General features: G+C 37.9%; 2 protein-coding genes across 4 annotated transcripts in view; both read right to left on the bottom strand.

The window, feature by feature from the left end:
- Positions 1–494: 494 nt before the first annotated feature.
- SELENOO (selenoprotein O) lies at positions 495–11,238 on the bottom strand. The gene is made up of 9 exons (XM_058190171.1): positions 10,664–11,238; positions 7,959–8,162; positions 7,245–7,425; positions 6,476–6,606; positions 5,276–5,556; positions 4,952–5,102; positions 3,504–3,689; positions 3,026–3,182; positions 495–2,802 (listed from the first exon to the last, which is right to left on the bottom strand). The coding sequence occupies exons 1-9, from the start codon at positions 11,188–11,190 to the stop codon at positions 2,596–2,598; spliced, it is 2,025 nt and encodes a 674-aa protein (XP_058046154.1). The 5' UTR covers positions 11,191–11,238; the 3' UTR covers positions 495–2,595.
- Positions 11,239–14,146: 2,908 nt separating this feature from the next.
- The window catches only part of TRABD (TraB domain containing), a 34,126-nt gene continuing 24,595 nt past the window's right edge, over positions 14,147–23,677 (bottom strand). For 2 of the 3 annotated variants that reach the window (XM_058190875.1, XM_058190877.1), the window contains 3 exons: positions 21,863–22,035; positions 20,631–20,742; positions 14,147–17,391 (listed from right to left, as the gene is read on the bottom strand). In XM_058190875.1, the coding sequence (XP_058046858.1) occupies positions 17,214–17,391; positions 20,631–20,742; positions 21,863–22,035 (463 nt within the window). In that variant the 3' untranslated portion in view covers positions 14,147–17,213. Of the gene's footprint in view, positions 17,392–20,615; positions 20,743–21,862; positions 22,036–23,677 lie in introns of all 3 variants that reach the window. The other variant, XM_058190878.1, reaches the window with a different exon arrangement.

Here is a 23,677-nt window from a genome sequence, read left to right as displayed (position 1 = left end):
AAGCTTACTTTGTGCTCTTATAGGACAACTCTGAATGTGTTAATGGGCACCAAGATGGTAGAAATACTTGTTTAAGCAGTGTAAAGGTTCTTTGCTTTCCAAAGACAAATTCTGCCCTTTTCCAAAAATTCTTGCACTAGTTGGGAATTCATGTCATTTCACTGTAGTTGCTCCTTGTCTAGTTGCTTTCAAGATCCAGGCAGGAAATTCACCAGGATATGCTGCTTACCATAGTTTGTAGCCATGGCAGTTGACTGAAAGTCCTTTTCTCTACTTATAATAGCTATCAATCTCCAGACATAGCCTCTAATTCCCTAGTTTGCTTATCACCTTTCCTCCTTTACTGTCTCCTTTGTAAGCTAAGGGCCTGGGTGAGGTGAGGTGAGGCTGTTTCTGGACTACACATCCTTGAAAAACCTAAAAGTGCAACTAATCACAGTTGAATCACCATCTTGGATTTTTCTTATCCTAAAAAAATGGACATTTGCTATAAACATCATCAAATTCATTTATTTTCAATTAATATAGCTCATGGTGACAGGTTGCAGATTTTATGCACTATGATGAAAATAATAACACTCATTTAAAATACTTATATCATGATAACATTCACATGTATTTTTATTGCCTTGCAATACCCTGAAACCCAGAGCCAATAAAATAATTATTTTTTTTCACATCATTTGTCCTATTTTGTTTTATTTAAACAAGTACCAAAAGACCTAAAAACATAAGACCTTTTAATAGTATAACTTAGTGACTTAGTAATAGTTATAATATGACTTTAAATCTTATTAATATCTCAACACAGGTGGTCCTTAACTTAGACCAGTTGGTCAGCAACTATTCAAAGACGGATCCACAAAAGGAGACTTACAATCTGGATCTGAAGTTCTGAAGGTTGCCCCAACCTTGCTGTCATGACCTCACATTTGAGCACTCAAAGTATACACTCTGCTCAAATATACTAGTGTATTTACAGCTGCTTGCAGCATCCCACAGTCACTTGACTGCATTTTATGACAGTTTTGCCCCAAACTGGAGTTTCTAGATTTCAGCAAAACCATGCCATAATGAACAATGGGCTTGCTTAGCAACCACGGCATTTGCTTGCCAACTGTGGTGTTTGCTTAATGACTGCAGCAGAAAAGATCATCTAGTCAGGTTGGTCCTATGACTGACCTGTTTTACAACTGTCACAACTTACGACCATAAAAGGCAGGCTCCATAACTGTGGTAACTCAAAGACCACGTGTAGTCTAGTTTTTTATTTTTCAGAATTTCTCTATTTGTCAACTTCTCATCAACAGAAGCAAGATTTCATTATTAATGCAAAAAGAGCATCATAATCCAGCACCGATCAATGAAAACATGACAAAATATCTTTTAACTACCCATTGCCACCCACCCACTGAGACACATATTCTTCAGTAAAATACGATCTTCAACTGAAATATAAGCTGAATGCTATAGTCAAATGTAATCAAAATATAACTGGGCAATAAACCCCAGATAACAAAAAGTGGAAAAATGGAAGATTCTCCTGAGGTAGCAAATTTGAAACACAAAAATATATCAACCTACATAAAATGCAACACTGGAACGCAGAAGGCTTGTTCAAAATCATTAATTTGTATTTTTATCTACTACAGCAATATAGTTTAAAGATGTCGCTTTGAGGCTATATTCCTTAAGTAAGGGTGCGAATGAATCACCCCTTAAGGGCCCTTTGCTAGCCTTAAGGAGTAACAAAGCTAAATACAGTTTGTTCATCTATTCAACAAGTAATTGGTGCCATTAACTTAGAAAATCTATTTTGGGGGAGTAAAGTGTTAAGTATTCCTCATTCAGTGAAATGCATGCAGAGACCCAGAAAGCAGGATATAGCCTTGAACCAAAAAGAAAAATATAATTTGCTGTATGATTCCTAATTCATAAGGAAGTGGAGACAGTGATTCAGGTTTCTGGATGTACATCCATGTGTATATAGATTATCTTCAACTCCATGTAAAGTAGTTGTTGAAAATATTTGTCTGAATTTTACCTTTTTTCTTTTTTACAATGTGCAGTTTTACTATTTCCCTAAAGCCCAGTAATATTTTCATGATCAAGTCACAGAAGTTCACAATAAATGAACAATCTGCTTAAGTCAAACACATCTTCAAAATAAAAGCAACTCGCTTTCCAATGAAAGAATCAAAATATCCCTGCATAAGTAAAAATTAAAAACATAGCTCTGAAGTACTAGTAGTTCATTTTCAGACAAAAATACATCCAGCATCTGGTTTCATATTTTTGTCTTCAAAAACACAGATTTCATTTGGATGTTCACCAGCTAGTATGCATAAAAATATAATAGCATTTCCTGCTCAAGAAAGAAGATAAAACTTCAACCTACCGAGTTACCCCGCATATGATATTAAGTGGGTGCCCGGAGAATTGATTGTCACATCTGATAAAATAAATGTGGCTCAGGTGAGACAGGAAAACACCCAAATGGTCTGTTCAGACTTAATAGCACTTCTACAGCACCTTGCTACTCTTTCCACTCCCAAGAGTTTTGCAACCTCTTTGGGGAAAACTTTAGCAAGGCAGTTACGAAGATCATGTCACACAGAGCTCAGATGCCCAAAGGGGAGGCTTGCTGCTGTATGGAATTTTTTCCTGGGTTCCTGAGCTGCAGGTAGCAACAGCAGAAGCAGCTGCCATCACACTTTCTTCCTCCTCCCTCTCCTCAGATACCTCCAGGAAGCATTCTGACTCTTCATATGGCCTTTCTAGGAGTTTCAAGACTCTTCTCACCTGTAGAGAAAGGAAAGGAGAACAAGGAGAATTTGATTGGTTTTCTTTCTTTTTGTGGGAAATCTAGAATGATTTTTCTTGACCCTGGACTTGGGTATTGGGGATTAGTGGTTGTTCAATTTTATTCTTGCTTGGTTTTAAATACTGATACATCACCTAGAGTTCCTGCGATGAGATGGGTGGGCAAAGGAAATAACATATAAATATGGGAGAAACTGTTTACCTCTAGAAAGTCACCATTTTCTGCTGCTTCAATAGCCTTTTGAGCAATGTAGTTCCTCAATATATATTTTGGATTGCTAGCATTCATAATTTTCAGACGCTCATCATACCATGTGTCAGTATTGCTAATGTGTTCCATTTCTTTTTCCAGCCTAACTCTGAAAGCAGAATAAAAGCAAGTGCCTGGATCAATACAGTTTGTTAAATATCTGAAATGTTTCTTTTTAAAGAGACTGTTAAATAAAAGACATTAATTTGAATATATTTTAAAAGTACATAATTCAGGATAAATTTCATAGTGCTTATCTAAGTGTATAATATTAACAAATGAAAAACTAGAAGTTATGTAATAGCATTAGACCCAAACATTCATCTGCATTTCACGGGGCAATGATTGAATTGTTATTAGCTGACTTATAAATATATCTCAACAAAAGGAAACAAAGGTGCTAAAGCAAAGAGAATGTAAATAACCTCACCTGTAATTCTGCAGCCAATTTTTCCAGCTTTTCTTATTTCTATTGACTAAATCGGAGGCTGTTAATTGCTGCAGCTTAGAGAACTGTTCTATTCGTTCCAGTTCCTTATTGATATTAGACTTTGTCCCAATTAAGGCAAAAAGTTGTGGGTTAGACTGTGCTAACATCAGCATCATGGAAAGTTGTCTAGAAAAAAAACACTTATCAATTCCATATAATAACCTATGATTAGTCATAATACTTGTCAAGAGTTCTTTCTTATCCTTCTAAAGGAGTGTTTCTCAAACTTAATGACTAAGACGTGAACTTAAATCCCAGAATTCCCCAGACAGAGTGCTGCCTGAGGAAATCTGGAAGTTGAAGTCCACAGGTATTAAAGTCAACAAGTTTGAAAAAATACTGTTTTAAAGGCATGTTTAAAAGTGGGCAGACTTAGCTTTTCATATATCATCCGTGCTTTCAACTCTGTAACATAACAGGCAGTATCATTTCAGGCTTTTCTCCCAAAGATCCTTAAAATACGACAGGCAGCTTCCATCATGAATGGAACCACAAAGCAGGTTTTTCTTGCTATCCTCCTTGAATTGATTATTCTATTCCCTTCTCCCGTTGAACTACATGTATATTCCAGCCAGAAAAATGGGGTGGGGTGAAATTTACAGGCTGCCCAACTCCCAATTTCTCCAGGTATCTTACATTTTAAAAAGTGAAGAACAATTATAACTGAGGAAAAGAAGGTCATATATAGCCAGAAAAATAATGCTGAACACATCAAAAGGGTCAGAACCATCAGTTTTCAATAACTTCCAAAATACCACTGGAGGAGAGTTGTATGGATCTCTGAAAAGATACTGTTCTGGGGGGCATCTCTGAATTAGTTGTCTAATTCATCTTTCTGTTTTCCCTTCTCTATTGGTCTTTCACTTACAGCAATTTCTTAATCCTGATATGTGTAACAAAAAATGGAGATCTAGTACCAGAGCTATTCCACCACATCCCTGAACATGCATAGGAAAGGGCATGTACAGGAAAGGGTATAAATTTGTAATCTTATAATATTTTATAATTTGTAATATTATAAATGTGTAATTCTTAGGTCCAAGAACCCTTGAAGTTAAATGGTATGCTGAGCCTTATTTCTATAAGATGGATGGTTAGTAGGCAAACCATAGTATCTGCTAGTTTCAACTCATAATTACTTCTAGCAGCTAATAGTTTAAAATCTCCAGTTTAATTTAAATATAGAAGAAAATGTTATTTCAGCCCCCTAGCCAGAAGTATAAGAACACCATACAGCAACGTTGAACTTTAGTAGTCAATCTAAATATATAACTATTCCATAGCTATATTTTAATATATAAAATTTAATTTGTCAGCAATTATTCTCTCTCTCAAAAACAGACACAACATCGTTTGCTCTCACAGCACGGTCTCATGGCTCAATATACCTGGGATCCATCTGAGGCTTATAGGCAATTTTCAGTTCCTCCAAAGATGCACATTGCTTTGAGATCTGATCCAGAAACTCTTCTAGGTTTAAAGGATCAAAATCCACAGGGAAGGAGTTAAACAAGCGGAAAGTATTTGTAAAATCTGCACCTACAGAGCAGATTAAACAAGAACGTTAATGTCAGCCATATAACACAGTCTCGGCTTTTTCTTTCAACTTTCTGTAACTGAATTCCAAGTATTTTTATAACTGTAGTATATCATAATTATCCAAATGTTCAAACTGATTGTTTTTTAGTATTCTTAAAATGATTCATACTCACCTGTAATGTGCATAGTCTCCAAGAGATCAAAGACCAGCTTATTATCTTCATCTAGCTGAAGCTGAATTAAACCTAGTTTCCTTCTCATGATTTGCAAATAATGCTTTTCAAATTCTGCATCATATTCCTCCTCCAGAATGGGCATGCTGATTTCCAGTGGAAGTTCTGGGGCTAAGGCTTCAGCAAATTTGGTTAGATTCCACTTACAAATCTCTGGTTGCTTATTATAAGCATATCGTCCTGTGTTATCAGATCCATTGCAAATATGTTCAGGATCGTACCTAGAAAAGATACAAGATATAAAATGTAAAATGATACAGGATAATATTTAACTATACAGATACATGGCACAGAATCATTAAATACTGCAGGAAGCACTTAGATACTTGAAAATAGCATGCATCATTTTCTAAGATGAGTTAATCCAATCTAACACAGGTACAAACACATAGTTACAAACAACAGGTAAAGACGGGGGAAAATCAGAGTACATAAGCTTACATCACATTCATTTTAAACACTGTATCATATTCATCCAGATAGCATTGCTATTCTAAACAACAATTTCAACAATACTTATATATCATACAGTCTTTGAGTATGGTCTACCACTAGGGACAAGATCTTTTTGTAGCTCATCTCTTTCCAGTTTGAACTGGGTCTAGGACAACTTGCTGTGGCCAACTCACCACAGCCAATTCATTGTGGGACAACTCTCCATGGCCAGCTCACTGCAGGACAAGAGTTACACTAATATTGAAGAAATTGTGGAGTAGAATCATTAAAGAAAGGATCATAAAGGAGGGACAAAATGAAATGTGAATGACAAAAATGACAATACATTTTTAATTATTTTAAATAATTAAATTGAATTGTTGAATTGTCCCATGGCACGTTGTTCCGCATTGAGTTGGACATGGTGGGTTGTCCCATGGTGGGTTGGCCACAGCAAGTTGGCTGTGGTAAGTTGGCCGTGGCAAGTTGTAGGAGGGTAGTCTCATCTCTCCATCCTGTCTGAATGAGACTTCTATATGCAAAATTAATCATTTTGTACTAGCTCACAATTACTTAAACAAACTGCATGGCAAGAAGACAATTTATCTGCAATAATAATTTAACCTGCTTCAGTACTGGAATTAAATTATTGACCAAAATTGCAAAAGACTATCAATACATTGTAAGCACCTGAGCTACACTAACCTGTCCATAAATCCAAAAGGTCCATAGTCAATTGTAAGTCCAAGGATGCTCATATTATCCGTGTTGAGCACACCATGACAAAATCCAACACACTGCCATTCAGCAACCATCCTGGCTGTCCGTCTTGATACCTTAAAATATATACCAATTAATTGTCAAGCTCTTTTATTCTACAAATTGTATTTTAGAAGAACTTGTAGTAATAACATGGTAAACAAATGTGTATGTTGAAAGTTTTCTATTCTAGCATTCATACAATTTTAGATTTCAGTATCTGATACAGCTTTTAATTTGGAAGATACTCTTCATATAAGTATCGGAGTAGAAAATGGGGCAGTGGGATCTTAATTTTTCTGGCATGTGGAAGTTTAATTTCAGTGGCCTTAAATGATTTGTTCTTTTCACAGACAAACAAATACTTTAAAAGTACTTTGGAAAGTCTGAAATTATACAATTAATTATACAAAAAATAAACTTAACACAAATTTGAATCTCAGGAATCTGCAATAAAAGAAAAAATAGTAAACTAATATTTTCACAAAATAACACAATACATTTAGAGATTGAGAGATTGCATGATGCTATTTAAACAAGCTTGTGAACATGAATTTTCCATTCAGATTTCTACTCAAGAATAAGCAAATGAGAGAAATGAGCCTAAATTAACTATGGCATTAATAACGGGAATATTAAAAAGGCACCCTGAATGCCTTTGAAGGAGAAGTGTAGATTACCAATGAATACTTTAAATTGTCAGCTTTCACCTTACCTCTCGAAAGAAAGCAGCATTCCTCTGAACATTATTGTCAGGGTGTGTTTGTAGAATATCTGGATAGAAAGTGCTGATCACATAATCAAGCATTTGAACTCTAATATCATTTCTATCAACACTGGGACCTTTACGTCCTGTAAATTCATCAGCAGATTTAAAAATTTCAAATGATCCAAACCTGTTTAAAAATAGGGATTGCCAATTACCCCCATTCATTCATAAGATATTTTGACATTTCAGTAAGATCTTTTTTCTCTGTAACTATTTTTTTTAAAAGCACATTTAAGCATAAAATGAAACTAAAGTGCTGTCTAATATAATTAATAATAAACTAATATTAATAACATCTATCTCAGGACCTTGGAAAGGACTTGATAGATGGATAAAATGTCAAATCCAGTCTAAATATCTGGCTGACTGTGTGACCAAGCATATTCATCTCTAAATCTGCAGTCATACATATATATGAAGATAGCTAAATAATAATTCAGAAATGAAACTAGTCACTGAGTTACAAAAATGTATCTTCCAGATATTAGTCTAACAAACAAAAGCTAGTCATACTAGCTTTGTGATCCCAGAAACACGAAGCTGAACATTTACTATATAGCATGACGCTATGCAAAAAAACCTCTGGACCTAATAAGAATTTATCCACATTCTGTTATAAAGAATACCACATTTAATATTACATCCAACCAGAACAATTACCTAAGAAATGTTGGTGCTATTCTTAATACAATTGTACACTTTTCTTTTTTGGGATTTCCATCATAAAATATATCTCGAATAACTTCTGAATCAGATGTTACACATGTCCCTGCTCTGGTGGTTGGTATTCCTAGATGAAACATGGCTTCACTGCAAAGGAATTCTCTTATGCTCGATCTCAAAACTTTACGACCATCTGCTTGTCTGCAAATAATGAAAATAATATGTGTAAATATAAACGTAGCACATAAGGGCCAGAAATCATCTTACATGTTAAAGAATCCTTTAAGGCTCGAATAACCAAAATGAATTTGTTACTTTAAATATTTTTCAGCTCCAGTATTTCCAATCTAACAAGCAGGACTGAATGGCTTTAATACAATCCCAGCTTGAAACAACAGTAGCGTACAACTATAAAATGATCATTTCTAACATTTTAGAAACACAACTGAAAACAGAAAATGGGAGAAAAATATGGGAGAAAAAGGAGTGAAACTTGGCAGATTAGAATCATTCTTAAAAAAATTGGTTCCCATATCACACTATTTTATAATGTAATTTGTTAACTTTGATGTCGCATCAAATTATAGGTTTATCACTAAATATGACTAAACTCAATTTGGTTAAATGATTTATTTGGTAAGCAATGACTAAATAAACCATTATGTTTTAATATTTTATTTGTACATTACCCAGAATCTCTTTTTGAGGGAAATGAGTGGTTTCTAAATTAGACAAAAGGCTAGAAACTGGGAGACCGTGAGCCAGCAGGTTAACTCTATGCCAGTCTCTCTCACTCAGCCCTAGAAAGGAGGCAATGGCCAGCCACTTCCAAAATCTTGCCAAAAAAACAGGGACTTGAAGTGTGTATGTGTGTGTGTGTTGTGTAGGGAAGGGAAGGGAAGGGAATGCATCAGAAGTGGGTTTCAGCCGGTTCTGACCAGTTCTGCAGAACCGATAGCGGAAATTTTGAGTAGTTCGGAGAACCGGTAGTAAAAATTCTGACTGGCCCCGCTCCCATCTATTCTCTGCCTCCCAAGTCCCAGCTGATTGGGAGGAAATGGGGATTTTGCAGTAACTTTCCCCTGGAGTGGGGTAGGAATGGAGATTTTACAGTATCCTTCCCCTGCATGCCACCAAGCCACACTCATAGAACTGGTAGTAAAAAATTTTGAAACCCACTACTGGAATGCATGTAAATTAAATCTTGCCGCTTTGGGAAAAGAATTCTGAAGTTTGAATGTGAAACGATCACAAACCAGTTGGGGGAATTGGGAATAAATCCAGAAGTGGATTTACCTCCATAGAGACACATCGCCATCTAAGCCCAACTTTTGCTTTGCTCAGGAATCTAAATTAAAATATCCCTGAGAGAATAATTGCTTCAGCCCTTAATCAGCTTCCATGCACCTTTTTATGCACAGTCCAGATAATTGTACCTGACCAAAGGGCCTGGCTGAGACAAGGAACCAAGTCCTATACATTGATCGTAGAGCTGGAAGATATCTCAGAGGTCATCAAGCCCAACCCACAATAGAAAGCATCCTTATTTACTGCATCATGATATGGCATGCGGTATGGCATGCTGGCTGACAGCCGGGGATAGAAAAACATTAGAGGGTAGTAAGCACAACACAAAACATTGTGGACTGTCCCCCGATATCACTAGACAAGATCTCTAGGACTCGTTGTCTTAGAAGAGTGAGGAAAATCCTTAGGGACGACTCTCACCCTGATCATGACTTCTTTACCCTCCTACCGTTGGGGAAGGAGATATAAGGCATAGCCAGCCACACGAACAGGCTGAAGAACAGTTTTTATCCATGGGCTGTCAAGACCTCCTGAATGAGAAATTAACATCATAACTATGTAGTACGATGGACTTGCAAGACTTTGGCAATGGGTAACATGTCCACACTGGTGCAATAGGACCGGGTGTTTTGTTAATATGATTTATTGAGTTAGGGATTTTCTGTCTTCACTGTGGGTTGGATTGTGATGTGTGTGTGTGTGTGTGTGTGTGTGTGGGCGCGTGAGTGATGGGTTTCAAATTTTTTTACTACCGGTTCTGTGGGTGTGGCTTGGTGGGCGTGGCAGGGGAAGGATACTGTAAAATCTCCATTCCCACCCCACCCCACTCCAGGGGAAGGTTATTGCAAAATTCCCATTTCCTCCTGATCAGCTGGGACTTGGGTGGGGCCAGTCAGAATTTTTACTACCGGTTCTCCGAACTACTCAAAATTTCTGCTAACGGTTCTCCAGAACTGGTCAGAACCCGCTGAAACCCACCTCTGGGGTGTGTGTGTGTGTGTATGTGTGTGTGTGTGTGTGTGTGTGTGTGTGCATGTGTGTGCACTGAGGAAGCTCCACCAATCTCTTTGCACCTATGTTGTGCACTGACAATAAAGATAATTTGAATTTGAATTTGAACCCCCTGCATGCTGCACGGGTCACTGCCGCTCACCAAACCCCCAGGAGCTTCTCCCATTCAGCAGCTGGCAAATTCAGCTATCCCAGGGGTCTCCAACCTTGGCAACTTTAAGGCTTGTGGACTTCAACTCCCAGAGTTCCTCAGCCAGCTTTGCTGGCTGAGGAATTCTGGGAGTTGAAGTCCACAAGTCTTAAAGTTGCCAAGGTTGGAGACCCCTGGGCTATCCTATTCCTCCTCCCCCCAAAACACACACACACCCTCGGCCCCTCTTTACCTGGAGAAAGGGGTGAGTCCGGCGCCCTTGAGCTGGATCTCCCAGCGCTCCCCTGACGGGTTCAAGACCTCCCCCAGGTACATGGCGGCGCCGTCGCCCAGCTGCCCCGCGAAGCTGCCGAACTGGTGGCCGCAGTAGCAGTGGGCGGCCGGCTCCGCTCCCGGCAGCAGCCGGTTCCCGCTGAAGCAGAGCGCGGCCTCGTCTTCCTCCTCCGGCGTCTGCGGTTCCTTCAGGCCCAACAGAGCCAGCGCCGGCGCGGAGGCGGCCACCAGCCGCGGGCACCGCACCGGCGTGGGCCGCACCCGGGAGAAGCAGGCGCCCGACACGGCCCGAGGGACGTTCTCCTCGCTCGGATCCAGCGGCACAGCCCGCAGAGCCCGGTTGTCGAACCGCAAAGCGCCGAGCCACCGCGGGGCCGGCGTGGAGGGCGAGGCGGCCGCTTCCATGCTGACAAGGCGACTGGCCGCCAACCACGACGACCCCAAGCGACCGAAGCAGCGACGTTTACAGCGCAGAGCGGCGGCCATCCATTATTTGCGCCGTCTAGGCCACCGTCTGACAGATCGCCTGTCACCCAGCTCTTAATCCCGCCCTCGGCTTCTCCAGGCGGCCTATCGCAATTTGCTCGCCGAGACGCGCCTCCGCCGTTCACCCTATCACGGCACGGGAGAGACTTAGCCAATCTGAGGACGGGATATGTTGAGAAGCGCAACATAAAAAAACGTGCCCGTCGGATCTCGATTTAACACAAGGGTCTCCAACCTTTGCTGGCTAGGGAATTCTGGGAGTTGAAGTCCTCCAGGCTTAAAGTGGCCAAGGTTGGAAACCCCTGATTTAACAGATTAACCGAGTTGGAAGGGACTTTGTAGGTCATCTAGTCCAAACCCCCCACCCACCCAAGCAGGAGACCCTACACCATTTCTGACAGATGTCAATCAAGTCTCTTTTTTTTTTATTTAATTTTGTCACAACAGTATACATAAACATTGTCATAGTAAAAAAAGAAAAACATATCATGAAATATATATATGTGTGTGTGTGTGTGTGTGTAGGTCTTTGGTTATTCGGGTTTTCTCCCGCGTAAAATTGGAAGTGTCTTGGCGACGTTTCGACGAAGTCTCATTCGTCATCTTCAGGCTTCAGCTTCGTGCTTCTGGGAGCACGAAGCTGAAGCCTGAAAATGATGAATGAGACTTCGAAACGTCGCCAAGACACTTCCAATTTTACGCGAGAAAACCCAATAACCAAAGACCTACATACAAACACCAAAAACCTCAGAATATATATATATATATATATATATATATATATATATATATATATATATATATATATATATATATATATATATATATATATATATATATATATATATATATATATATATATATATATATATATATATATATATATATATATATATATAGGATATGCATAGCTATATTAATTAGATATAATAAAGAGAACAATAGGACAGGAACGGTAGGCACTTTTGTGCTCTTATGCACGCCCCTTATTTCTCTTCTTATTTCTCTTCTTGAAAGCCTTCAGTGATGAAGCTCCCACAACTTCTGACGGCAAAGCTGTTCCATTGGTGGATTGTTCTCGCTGTCAGAAAATTTCTCCTTAATTTACCTGTCAGTTTAGGTGTTTTCCGGGTTCTCACTGCTGATTCCGGACATCAACCCGCCAGGGCTAAGCCAAGATGCCAGCAAGGCAGAGAGTCTTAAGAGCCCTGCAATAGTGGCTAACCCAGGGTTTCTCAATCTTGGCAACTTTTAAAGATATGTGGATTTCAACTCCTAGAATTCCTCAGTCAACATGCTGGGTAAAAACTATGGGGAATGTAGGGTGGCCATGCGTGCATGCGCAGGGGTGTTGGGGTGCATTGAATTATGGGCGTGGGTCCACACATGCCCCCCCCGCTCCCCCAGCTTCTGGCTCACGACTGCAAAAAGGTTAGTCATCGCTGCTCTAGACTTTTCAGTTTCAGCTCTCCTCAGCCCCATCATATTAGCATCATTGATTGTCAGCAGTGAGAAAGCATGGAATGATAGTTCAAAATATCAAAAGGCAACTAACTGCGTTCCACAAGGATCTGCAGGTGGTGTCAAATGATGAAGGCAATATTGCACTGATATTGGGTATCATGACATTGCATGCATGTAGGAAAGAGTTAGAGCTTGTTGACAATAGCGCAACACTTTTTGTTGTTTTCATAGAATTGGATTCTGTGCACGCTGCTGCTCCTTGTTTAGTTCTGCATTAGAAAAATCAATTCCCAGTGTTTCTAAACCAGCCTTTATTTTCCTACAGTAACAGTAACAATTTTCTTCTTTTTCTATCTTCCCTGAATTTTATCAGAGACACTGCTATCAAAGCAGATAAGAATTCACATTGGCTGTTATGCAAATGACTAAGAGCATCTGCAAAAGACAATCATATTTGGTGATACCTTAAGGGTGTATTGAGCTTTCCTGTTTTTGCTACAAGTTTAATCCATCTCATCTCTGAGATCTAACTAGAAACAACCTCTCACTAATTGTAATCTAAGTTATGTCTATTGCTTATTTACAATACCCATATTAGTGATTGCTAGTATAAACCAAAAATCAGCAGTTATATAAAGCCTATTCACATTTGTGATATCACCATACTATGGTGATATCACAATGGTATGGATGGTCTCAGTATTCTATTGTGTTTTACAACATTATGATTGTGACTCAATTCTGAAATATGCCTAAAGGATAATAAAAATCTCCAGAAAGTTGGTCCATTGAAAAGGGTTAATTTTCATACTGTGCTGTAAGAATTCCAGATTACTAGCAACCTTTTTCCTACAGATACCTCTATTCTAGTTAATATCAGCAAAGGAAGACACTGTTATGAGAGCCTAAGAACAACTCTCTCCAGTAATAATGCAGTTGCAGAAACATGGCATTTGTGGAAGCTACACTCTCAAATTCAGAATAGCCATTTTAATGTTTTGTGGGATGCCAAAATCATTAAAGCCAACTCTAAAAGGTGGTTTTAGGTGGAAAAAAACTTTGATTCTATGCAGACACATAGAAAATCTGTTGCTTCTAAAACTTATGTAACAGCAACTCTGTCAAAAGGGAGTATTAAGTGCTGCAACACAAAGCTGAACAACCCTGACTTGTAATGACTTAAGGTCTCACTCTCTCTTTTAGCATGTATTTGTTCCCACACAGTGAAAAACTGGGAAAATGTATTGGTTTTATATATCAGTTATTTCTTCACTCCCTTATTTTGTTACACAGTTCTTTTACATTATTTTACAATGTACAAAACCAACATTTCTATAAATTTCCTTTATGCTGGATACATAGGATATATTTAACCAATATGGAAACAGCTAGGGATGAATGAGGAATTCAAGATAAAGACTATCCACGATATCCATTCATGCATATTGAATATACATCAACAAATAGCATTTTTAAAATAAAACACATACAATTTATTGGTAAAGATGAGATACCTGCATACAGGTAATTTTTATTTATTTTTGGCAAGTGGAAATACATACAGCACAGCGTGCCTCAAGTCCATCATTAAGCATGATTAATCCATTCAAGTTAAGGCATGTGTTTGCCATGAATCTTTTTTAAAAACCTTATGTAATAATTATCCAATTACAAATACTTCAAAGTAAACATTTAATTTGCCAGATGTGGAAAACACTGCATCCTATCCAAGTTTATTATGAACTAATTCCCACTAAACTTAATGGGAGTTATTTCCCAGTAAATAGAGAACTGTGCTTGAAGATTGAAAATACTATAAACTGTTCAATGAACTAAGATGTAAATGGTAATACTCTATAGTTCCTCAGTTCAGCTAATTCCTCAAAAAGTAGAATAATTTTCACAGAATTTCCTTGTAAACATTTGATTTAACTGAAGTGTTAAAAGTGAAAGGAAACTCTAAGAATTAACATAATCACTGTACTCTGGTTTATTAAACACTGCTTGTACATGATACGTTTAAGTGGAATTTCTTTCTAGCCATGATCCAAAAGCAATATGAAGAATAGTGACACTATCTTTGCACACATATTGATTAAATCCCCCATCATTTCATGAATCAGACTCTATGCTTGTTCTGACAGGTTTATCATGAGGGGGAATATATATAGTTAAGGCTGTTTCTCCCTCCCCCCTCCCCCCAATTGTACAACTACTTGTACAACTACTTTGATTCTTGAATTCAGATCCCATATTATGGATCCATATTCTTCAACCTTGTTGGTTGGGAATGTTGGGAGTAGAAATCTCACATCTCTGATGTCTACTACTAGACTGACTACAAGTGATTGGCACAATCCCAAAAACAAATGGTTTCTAACGCAATTAACTAGCAAGATCAGGTTGTTGTTTTTGTAGATCTAATAGCAGCGCACAATGCCATTAAAAAAAAAGAAATTAAGCTGCAATTAGCAATATTTGTCCCCCTTGCTGCTAGGGAACACAGCCCATTGGACTTTGATTGGTATACTAATTGATTTCAAGAAAAGTGTCTTGAAGTCCATCTCGACCTATGATGACATTTCTCTATTACAAGACCAGCAGTAAAAAAACTAAGGCCATTGCCTCCAAGGCAAGCATTAAGCATAGACCTGACCCTTACAGCCAATGGTGCTTAAGTCCTAGTTTTTCAGTGGGACCTAAGCACATTTTTCTGTTCCAGATTATGCTAAGGAACAGAGATGAGCCCAAGAACCTTTCAAAAGCAGGTTTCCAATAGCCCTCAGTTAAAGGTTTTGATTCCCATGTTTGCTGTGCTAAATATGCAATCAGAGCACAACTGTTACAGGTAGTCCTCGTTTAGCGACCACAATTGCTAGATATGCAATCAGAGCAACTTGTTTGTTAAGGAAAGCAGTTGCTAAGTGAAACTACAACTGTGCTTATGATCTTACTGCAGCTCTTCTTTACTTTATGGTCATAAGTGCAAGAGTAAGGACCATCGTAATTACTATCACTAAATAAGACAGTCACTAAATGAGATCCACTTGTAATTTCAATTACTAATGTTCCACTTTTATCCATCTTATCCATCTTCAAAAAATGAGACGAGAAGAAATAAGGTGTTTGGGTTTTTTTGCCAATTCAACACAAGTTATAATCCTAAGCTTCTGTTTTCAGTGGGTTGAATATTACAGTTATTATGATCTATAGGGAGACAGAAATACACAATCCTAATTCTAATGGCATTTAAATATACATGACAGTTTTTTTTAAAAAAACATGATGTTAAAAAGTTCAATTAGTTGAAAAGTACCCATAATGTAATGTTAGCAAAATCCAGACAATTTAAAAACACTAATATCTGTTAAAATAACATTCCATTTAGTCTTTTAATCGGTATTTTAATTACATTCACATGGAATTGTGTAATAGCTCACATGGTATTCAAGAAATGAAGGATAAATTCTAAATAAAGAGCTGTTCCAGATTTTTTTCCCAAAAAGGAAGAATGAAAGGAATGAAAAAGTCTACAGTATAAATGTATAATTTTCTCAGTAATTTTGAAACACTGACATTCACGCCAATAGGAACTGAGAGACCTTATAAACACAGGTTTTCTAACAGAAACTGAAATAAAGAAAAAAAAAAGCAGATAGGCTGCAGCTAAACTTTTCATTTAAGGGGAGGGGCAGATTGTTATAGAGGCCTAAAAGCAAACGCATGATCCAACCAAGGTTCTGCACTCCTGAATGGGAATTGTATAAGCTGTCTGCCTTATACAATTTGAATTTTAAAGTGCTTAATTTTGGCTGGATCACGTCTGCTTAGTAATGCTAAAGGCAACTTTTAAAGCAAGTAAGGCTTTCAAAAGATAATGATTTTATCAACAATAGCCAGCATATTTGTGATATTCCAAAGTTTGTTCAGGGTTTTTTTTTTTTTGTCTTTTAAAAAAGCCACCATGTATAAAAGATTTTCAGTAAGAAGGGATCCTTCTAAAGATTGAATTGCTTGGCTCCAGGAAATATAACTCAATATTACTGATAATGAAAACACACACCATATGGGCCACTGTGCTTTCTAATTAGAACACAATTCACACAATTGTTTTTCTGTTCCTTTGACAGACAAATCAAGGGTCACATCAAACTCAGCATTTCTCCTGTGCAAGGTACAGTGATGAGAAGAACTGTATAGGTTCTTGCAAAAGTTTCATTCATTTTTAGGGTACTTGTTGGAAGTTATCAGTGGATCATATTGGGCTTATTGTATCATTTCATCATTATAAATATGCTATATACACATATTAATATAATATATGTGTACATATTCTAGGTACCTTATATTGGCATACACGTTTATGCCACACATTTTATTAGACTGATATGAAAACACTTAATTGTATAGATCGCGGCTGGTGTAGCACTTAATACCAATCCAATGCTTATGCAGTAACTCGGCATCAGAACAGAATGTGGAACAAAAACTCTCTTGCCCTGTTTTCCAGTTTCCTTGTGCATTCCATTTTGTCCCAACCAGATGAAGAGTCTCCCAAATCAATGCTGAGATTTTGCGTCTGTCAGTTTCTGAAGATACTTCTGTGCAATGGGCACAGAAAGAATAAACCGAACTGTCCTGTGTCCCATCCGATAGCAGCCGTAACCCACCAGTCCACATATTGTAGCCTTTATAACAAACTTTAGGATTTTACTGGACGTGGATGGAGGAGGCACACTAAAAGGAGACAGGGAGAAAACAAAGTTACTATCCAAACAGGTCATCAGAAAAAGTACCAATCGTTATTCACACCAAATAGTATCATTTGTTGTTGTTAGTTGAGAAGTCGTGTCCGACCCATTGTGACCCCAGGGACAACGTTCCTCCAGGCCTTCCTATCCTCTACCATCCTCTAGAGTCCATTTAAATTCATGACTACTGCAGTGACTCCATCCAGCCACCTTGTTCTCTGGCGTCCCATTCTTCTTTTGGCCTCAATCTTTCCCAGTATTAGGCTCTTTTCCAGTGAGTCCTTAGAAAATCTTTACAACATTGGACTTTCCTTTCACCACCAGATACATCCACAGCTGAGCGTCCTTTCGGCTTTGGACCAGTCACTTCATTCTTTCTGGCGCTACTAGTACTAGTCCTCCGCTCTTCCCCAGTAGCATATTGGACACCTTCCGACCTGAGGGGCTCATCTTCCAGCATCATATCTTTTTTCCTTTTTGTACTGTCCATGGGGTTTTCATGGCAAAGATACTGGAGTGGGTTGCCATTTCCTTCTCCAGTGAATCAAATTTTGTCAGAAGTCTCTGCTATGACCTGTCCGTCTTGGGTGTCCCTGCACGGCATAGCTCATAATTTCATTGAGCTATGCAAGCCCCTTCGCCACGACAAGGCAGTAATCCATGAAGGGAAATAGTATCATAGCTGCCATTAATTTCATAGGCTTTCATATACTGAATCCTCTGTGTCGGTAGTTCTCAACCTTTTCTTCACCACGGACTCCCTTTAAATACCTTTTGTGGCCACAGACCATGGCCAGGGACTCCTAGGACTTAACTCAAGATTAAATAATGACGTCTCTTCAAGCCTTTATGGACTCCCCGTGCTGAGTTCGCAGCCTCCCCCAGGGTCCACAAAGAAGTTGAGAACCACTGCCCTATGTATTGTCATTTTGGTTCAGTCAATAAGATGTACAATTATCTCAAAGCTACGTACTCACCAAACAGCTGGTAAGATTGCAGCAGAAAAGGTTATTTTGTCTGTTTTTTAAAAATATGCTGGATAGCAGCAGATAAAATGAACTTCAAACTCTTCCATGTATCTCTACTAAGAAGTTCCTTTGAGTTTAAGATACTTTGCAGCCTTACTTACTACAGGTGAAAATGATCCATGACAGATTAGACTGGGAAGAATAGTGTTCATCATCCCCCCGCTCCCCCCCACCAGCTAAATGATAAGAAACCATGCAAGCATTTGTTGAACTCCAATGTACATCCGAGTCCAATGCCAATTGGTAAGGCAAAATAAGGACAGTAGTTCAATATATGTAGCTTATTTGCAATGGTTTGATTTCTGATGCCATTTTCAGCCTTAGAGTGTTCTTCAAGTTTAAAGGGACAGTAAGTATACTTTCAGTTGAATTTTATTAAGGATTTTTTCCATTTTTTTCCTGCAATTGTGGATAGAGGAAAAGAGAGAAACCACAGCTGTCTGAAGCTCAGATGGCAACAATTACACATTCTCTTTGTTGTTCACCTTAATGGCAGCTTGTGGAAGCCTTCGGCCTAGAATGACACTCATCTCACTCCCATTGGTTGCAATGGGGAGAAATTAATCCATTACAATGCCAAGACTGACACAGATCATTAAAGGTATTTCAAAGCTTCAGTGGGTGCAGAATGCAGTGGCGCTTATTTGTGCTCTTAGGAGGGTCATATTCCACCTCTGCTCTGCAGCTGGTTCCCAGTTGCAAGGTGTTGGTTTTAACCTTTAAATCCCTGCATGGCATGTAGGCGGGGGGCATTTGAGGGACTGTTTCTCCTCAATTATATCAGCCTGGCCCATTAGATCTGGAAAAGGGAGGATGCTACAGAGACCATCTGCCAGGGATCAACATATGGTCCCAAGAGGTAAACTTTGTCTGCTGTGTCATCCACCTTATTGAACATTACCTCCACCCAACTGTATGTTAGGTTAAGCTCTTTAGTGTTCCAGAAGTCCATAAAGAGCTGGTTATGTATTATAGATGTTATGTCTGCCTTTTATGCAGCTTTATTCCTCTCTAGCATTCATCTCCATTGTTCTGTGATGCATTTTTTCTGCCACTCTAGGAGTATAGCGTTTTAACTGCATTTCACTACTTGGAAACCTAATGTTTAGTTTTAATTTTCTCCATTTTAAAATCCTGAATTGATTGGGATCATTACTCAGAACCATGACATCTGATTTTTCTATTTTTAAAAGTATGCTTTTATATACGGTATGTATGCTTTTTTACTGACTATTGTATGCCAGCCAGAGTCACTTCTCGTGAGATGGGCGGCTATATGGATTTGATTAATAAATAAAGAGATCTGCAAATCTACAAGCATGGGCCCTTCTAACAAATTCAGAGAATCCTTCTCGGGAATTCTGGGACCTCAGCTTAACTTTTCACTAAATGATTGAATTGGCTTCTGATTTAGTCATATTATGTATAGACCAGTCAACATCAGTGGGCCCCCCAAGTTAAATTTCCACTCAATTCAATTAAACGACCACAATTGAACCCAAAATTTCCATTCCTAAGCAAGACAGTTGTTAAATGTGTTTTGTCTTATTTTATGACCTTCCTTGCCACAGTTGTTAAATAAATCACTGCGGTTGTTAAGTTAGTAACATGGTTTTTTTAAAATAAATCTGGCTCCCCTGTTAACGTTGCTTGTCAGAAGTTTGCAAAAAGTGATCACATGACCCTGGGTCACTGCCACCGTCATAAATACATGCCATTGGCTAAGCACCTGAATTTTGGTCATGTGACCACAGGGGTGCTACAACAGTCATAAGTGTGAAAAATGTTCATAAATCACTTTTTTCAATCCTGTTATAACTTTGAACAGTCACTAAACGAATGATTGTAAGTCAAGGACTATTTGTACCATAATTTATGTCTCAATATCTACAGGTCACATATATTTTTGTCAGCGAAGAGCTCTTCTGTTTCGAGATCTCATTCCTACTGCTGTTTTCACCATTTGTTTCATGTAGGAAATTGTTTAATAGGCAGTGTAACAAATACTGGTTTTTGAGATATATCCTATCTAATCAAAGCCATTTTAGCAAAAGATAGTGTGATAACTACACCTGTAATATTATAGTTTGAACCTATACTTATTCATCTGCTTTTTTGTTTTTATTCTTGCCTCAAAGTAACCGCAGCCATTGTAACTTATAAGAAAAATAACTAAACCTACCCGAGAGAGAATTACCTCATTATTTCCTGAATATTCAAATCGGTGTTCCAGTTCTTTTCAATCCCGGGTACATGACCCATGCCGACCACCCCAACTACAACAGAAGGGACGCATCTTCTAGGTTCAGCTAAGATGGAGAGCAAAAGAAACAATAATTGGCAATATCAATGTTAAATAATGTACAGTATTGTTTTAGGGATTCAAACAAATGCATTGTTTAGCACAAGTCAATAGGACCAGCAGCAAAGTATCTTGGGAGTTGTAGTTGAGCAACAGGAGAGCCAGAGGACTTCCATCCTTAATTTACAGAGAATGAAAGCAAGTCTCCCTGATACCAGTTTTGAAGGACAGATCATCAGCCTGCAAAGCACAAGCTGTAGCATTTAGCTTCTATTCTTTTCCTCCGTCTATGATAAGCATTTCAAAATAGAAGAAGGAAAAAAGAAGGGGAAGAAGTTATGGAGGAATATGGCTGTCACCTATGAATGCATCTGATTATGATCTTGCTTGAAGAAGTAAGCAATAACTGGGTAGTAAATTTTTGGATCACTGGATTAATTTACTGTCCTAAGTCCCGAGTCACGGTTTGTTCAACCAAGGTGTCTAAGCTAGATATATAAAACATTAAGCTCAAACTTGATATGGGTTGATTCATTAGACTAAGCTAGAATGTCAACTGATTATTTGTATTTAGTGCAATATATGAATCCAACCACTGTAAACAATGGTTCATGACTTAGCAATGGTTCATGACTTAGCAATGTATGGTTTGAAAATCATAGTTTAGCATGATACACAAAACTACTCATTGACACATCCATGAAAAGAGATGCAGCTTTGGGGTTCCTAGATCATATATAGACATCGGCATGCTCTCTGAGTTGCTTCCGATCTGACTGTCCAATTATGATCCTTAATGTGATAAAAGTTATTAAATACGTGAATAATCACATAATGATTTTAAATTTAAAAACTTAAGCTTATTGCTTTTTGGCCTTTTTGGCTTAGATCAAGAATGTAAACGTAAGTTGCATATTGATTTAATCAACTCTGACAATCTTGACAAAGACCAAAATTGCTAGCTAAGGACATTTTTAAGGCACTCCATAATTTAACCTCTGCTTAAGCTGATTCAACGGTTATCTATGCAGATTGGTTAGCTTTCTTGAGAAACAACACAGCATAAGAGCTGCTGCCCCTGTATAATGTATATAATATATATTTTGGGCTCATGCACTTCAGCATACCTTCAGAAGCACGAGGTAGTTCTGTCCTTTTTGCAGCTTGTTTCAGCATGTAGGTCAAATAAATATCTCTTTCTGAAACAATTGTTCGGTGAAGATCTGGAAATTCTCCAATCATTTCTGCCATCATTTGCTCTAGTAAATCCTTTTGTTTGCATTTCTCCACATCATCTTTACTGAAACAAAAATGTCTCAATGTCTTCATTATGTTCTCAGAGGGGGAAAAAAAGAGACTGGAAACTAAAACAGTAACAATGAAATGATAGCTAATTGAGAAATTAATGACAAGTGTACAAGTAGGAATCAATCACACATTAGAACAGGTAGAGATGATGTATTAATAATCTTACTTTTTTAAAGGGTTACTGCTACATTGCAAATTCACTTTCCTTAGACAATAGAAGATATTCATTTAATAAGTAATAATTAACCATCTGGAATGGAACACAATGAAAGTGTTTTCCCTTTACTACAAAGCAGTTTTGAAAAAAAAATAACCCTGCAAAACTAATGTCAAAAAGAAATGAGTAAGCTGCTTTGGATGTTACCTAAAAAGAGACTTCGGGGGGGGGGGGAATCTATGGATTATGATGGAACTTATATCAAATGAAAAATTTATGTTTGAGGTCAGAAATATGACATTTTTGTTTATTAATCATTAAAAATAATTTCAGGTACAAACCTTAAATACCTTGACAAAACAGGTTTCTACAATGTTTTATATACACACATACATAATTTTGATATTAAACATATTTAATATAAAATATATTAAATCTAAAAGTATCAAAATCATACTATTTTGCACCAATAACTGTTTTCTCACTGATGCAACTAAGCTATTTATTTTTTTGGAAAAGAGGAGTTTAGGGTTCATTTCCTATTAATGACAAAATACTGTTTTATAAAATATTGGGGGAAAGGTGTGGTGTTCTGTATTATAACATACAGGGAAAAAGATCTGGTGTTCTAACTATAGTTAGTACAATATCAACTTGAATCCCCAAATATTCCAACTGTACGCTTTTTTAAAGGATTCATCATCTACCACAGGATGTAAAAGATAATGAATGACTTCTATAACACTCAATTCAAGAAAAATTGTAAACTGCCCAGTCACTTATGTGAAATGGATGGTGTAGAAATTTGATAGATAGATCATATTTATTAGCAGTTGGATTTATATACCACTCCACAGTGCTTTAAAGCAGGGGTCTCCAACCGTGGCAACTTTAAGACTTGTGGACTTCAACTCCCAGAATACCTCAACCAGTAAAGCTGAGGAATTCTGGGAATTGAAGTCCACAAGTCTTAAAGTTGCCAAGGTTGGAGACTCCTGCTTTAAAGCATTCTGAGTGGTTTACAAATCTGAGCATATTTCCCTCAACAATCTGGCTTCCTCATTGACTGTGCTTGTTAGAAGGTGGCAAAAGGTGATCACATGACCCCCAGACGTTGCAACTGTCATAAATATGAACCAGTTGTCAGCCGTCCAAATTTTAAGCAAGTGACCATGGGCATGCAGAAACTGCTGTAAGTATGAAAAATGATCATAAGTCACTTTTGCTGTAACTTTGGAATGGTCATAAAGGACTGCGGGACTCCTTGTAGTAATTAAGGGGTAATGCAATAACCAGATGATGAAAGAAACATTGAATGTTTTGTCATTTGTTTTTGAAGGTTTGCTCTTGCAAGATTCCTCCCCTTTCAACTAGTGTCCAATACAATCTGGGCATCATAAAGGTAGAAAAATGTTCTTTAACTGTGATGGTAGTAATATAACCTAAATTTATGTAATATCTTCCTGCAAGGGAAACA

This window comes from Ahaetulla prasina, chromosome 7 (assembly GCF_028640845.1).
Source record: "Ahaetulla prasina isolate Xishuangbanna chromosome 7, ASM2864084v1, whole genome shotgun sequence".
NCBI classification, from domain to species: domain Eukaryota; kingdom Metazoa; phylum Chordata; class Lepidosauria; order Squamata; family Colubridae; genus Ahaetulla; species Ahaetulla prasina.
Note: the sequence above shows the minus strand (reverse complement) of the source record. Positions and strands in the feature narration are given on the sequence as shown.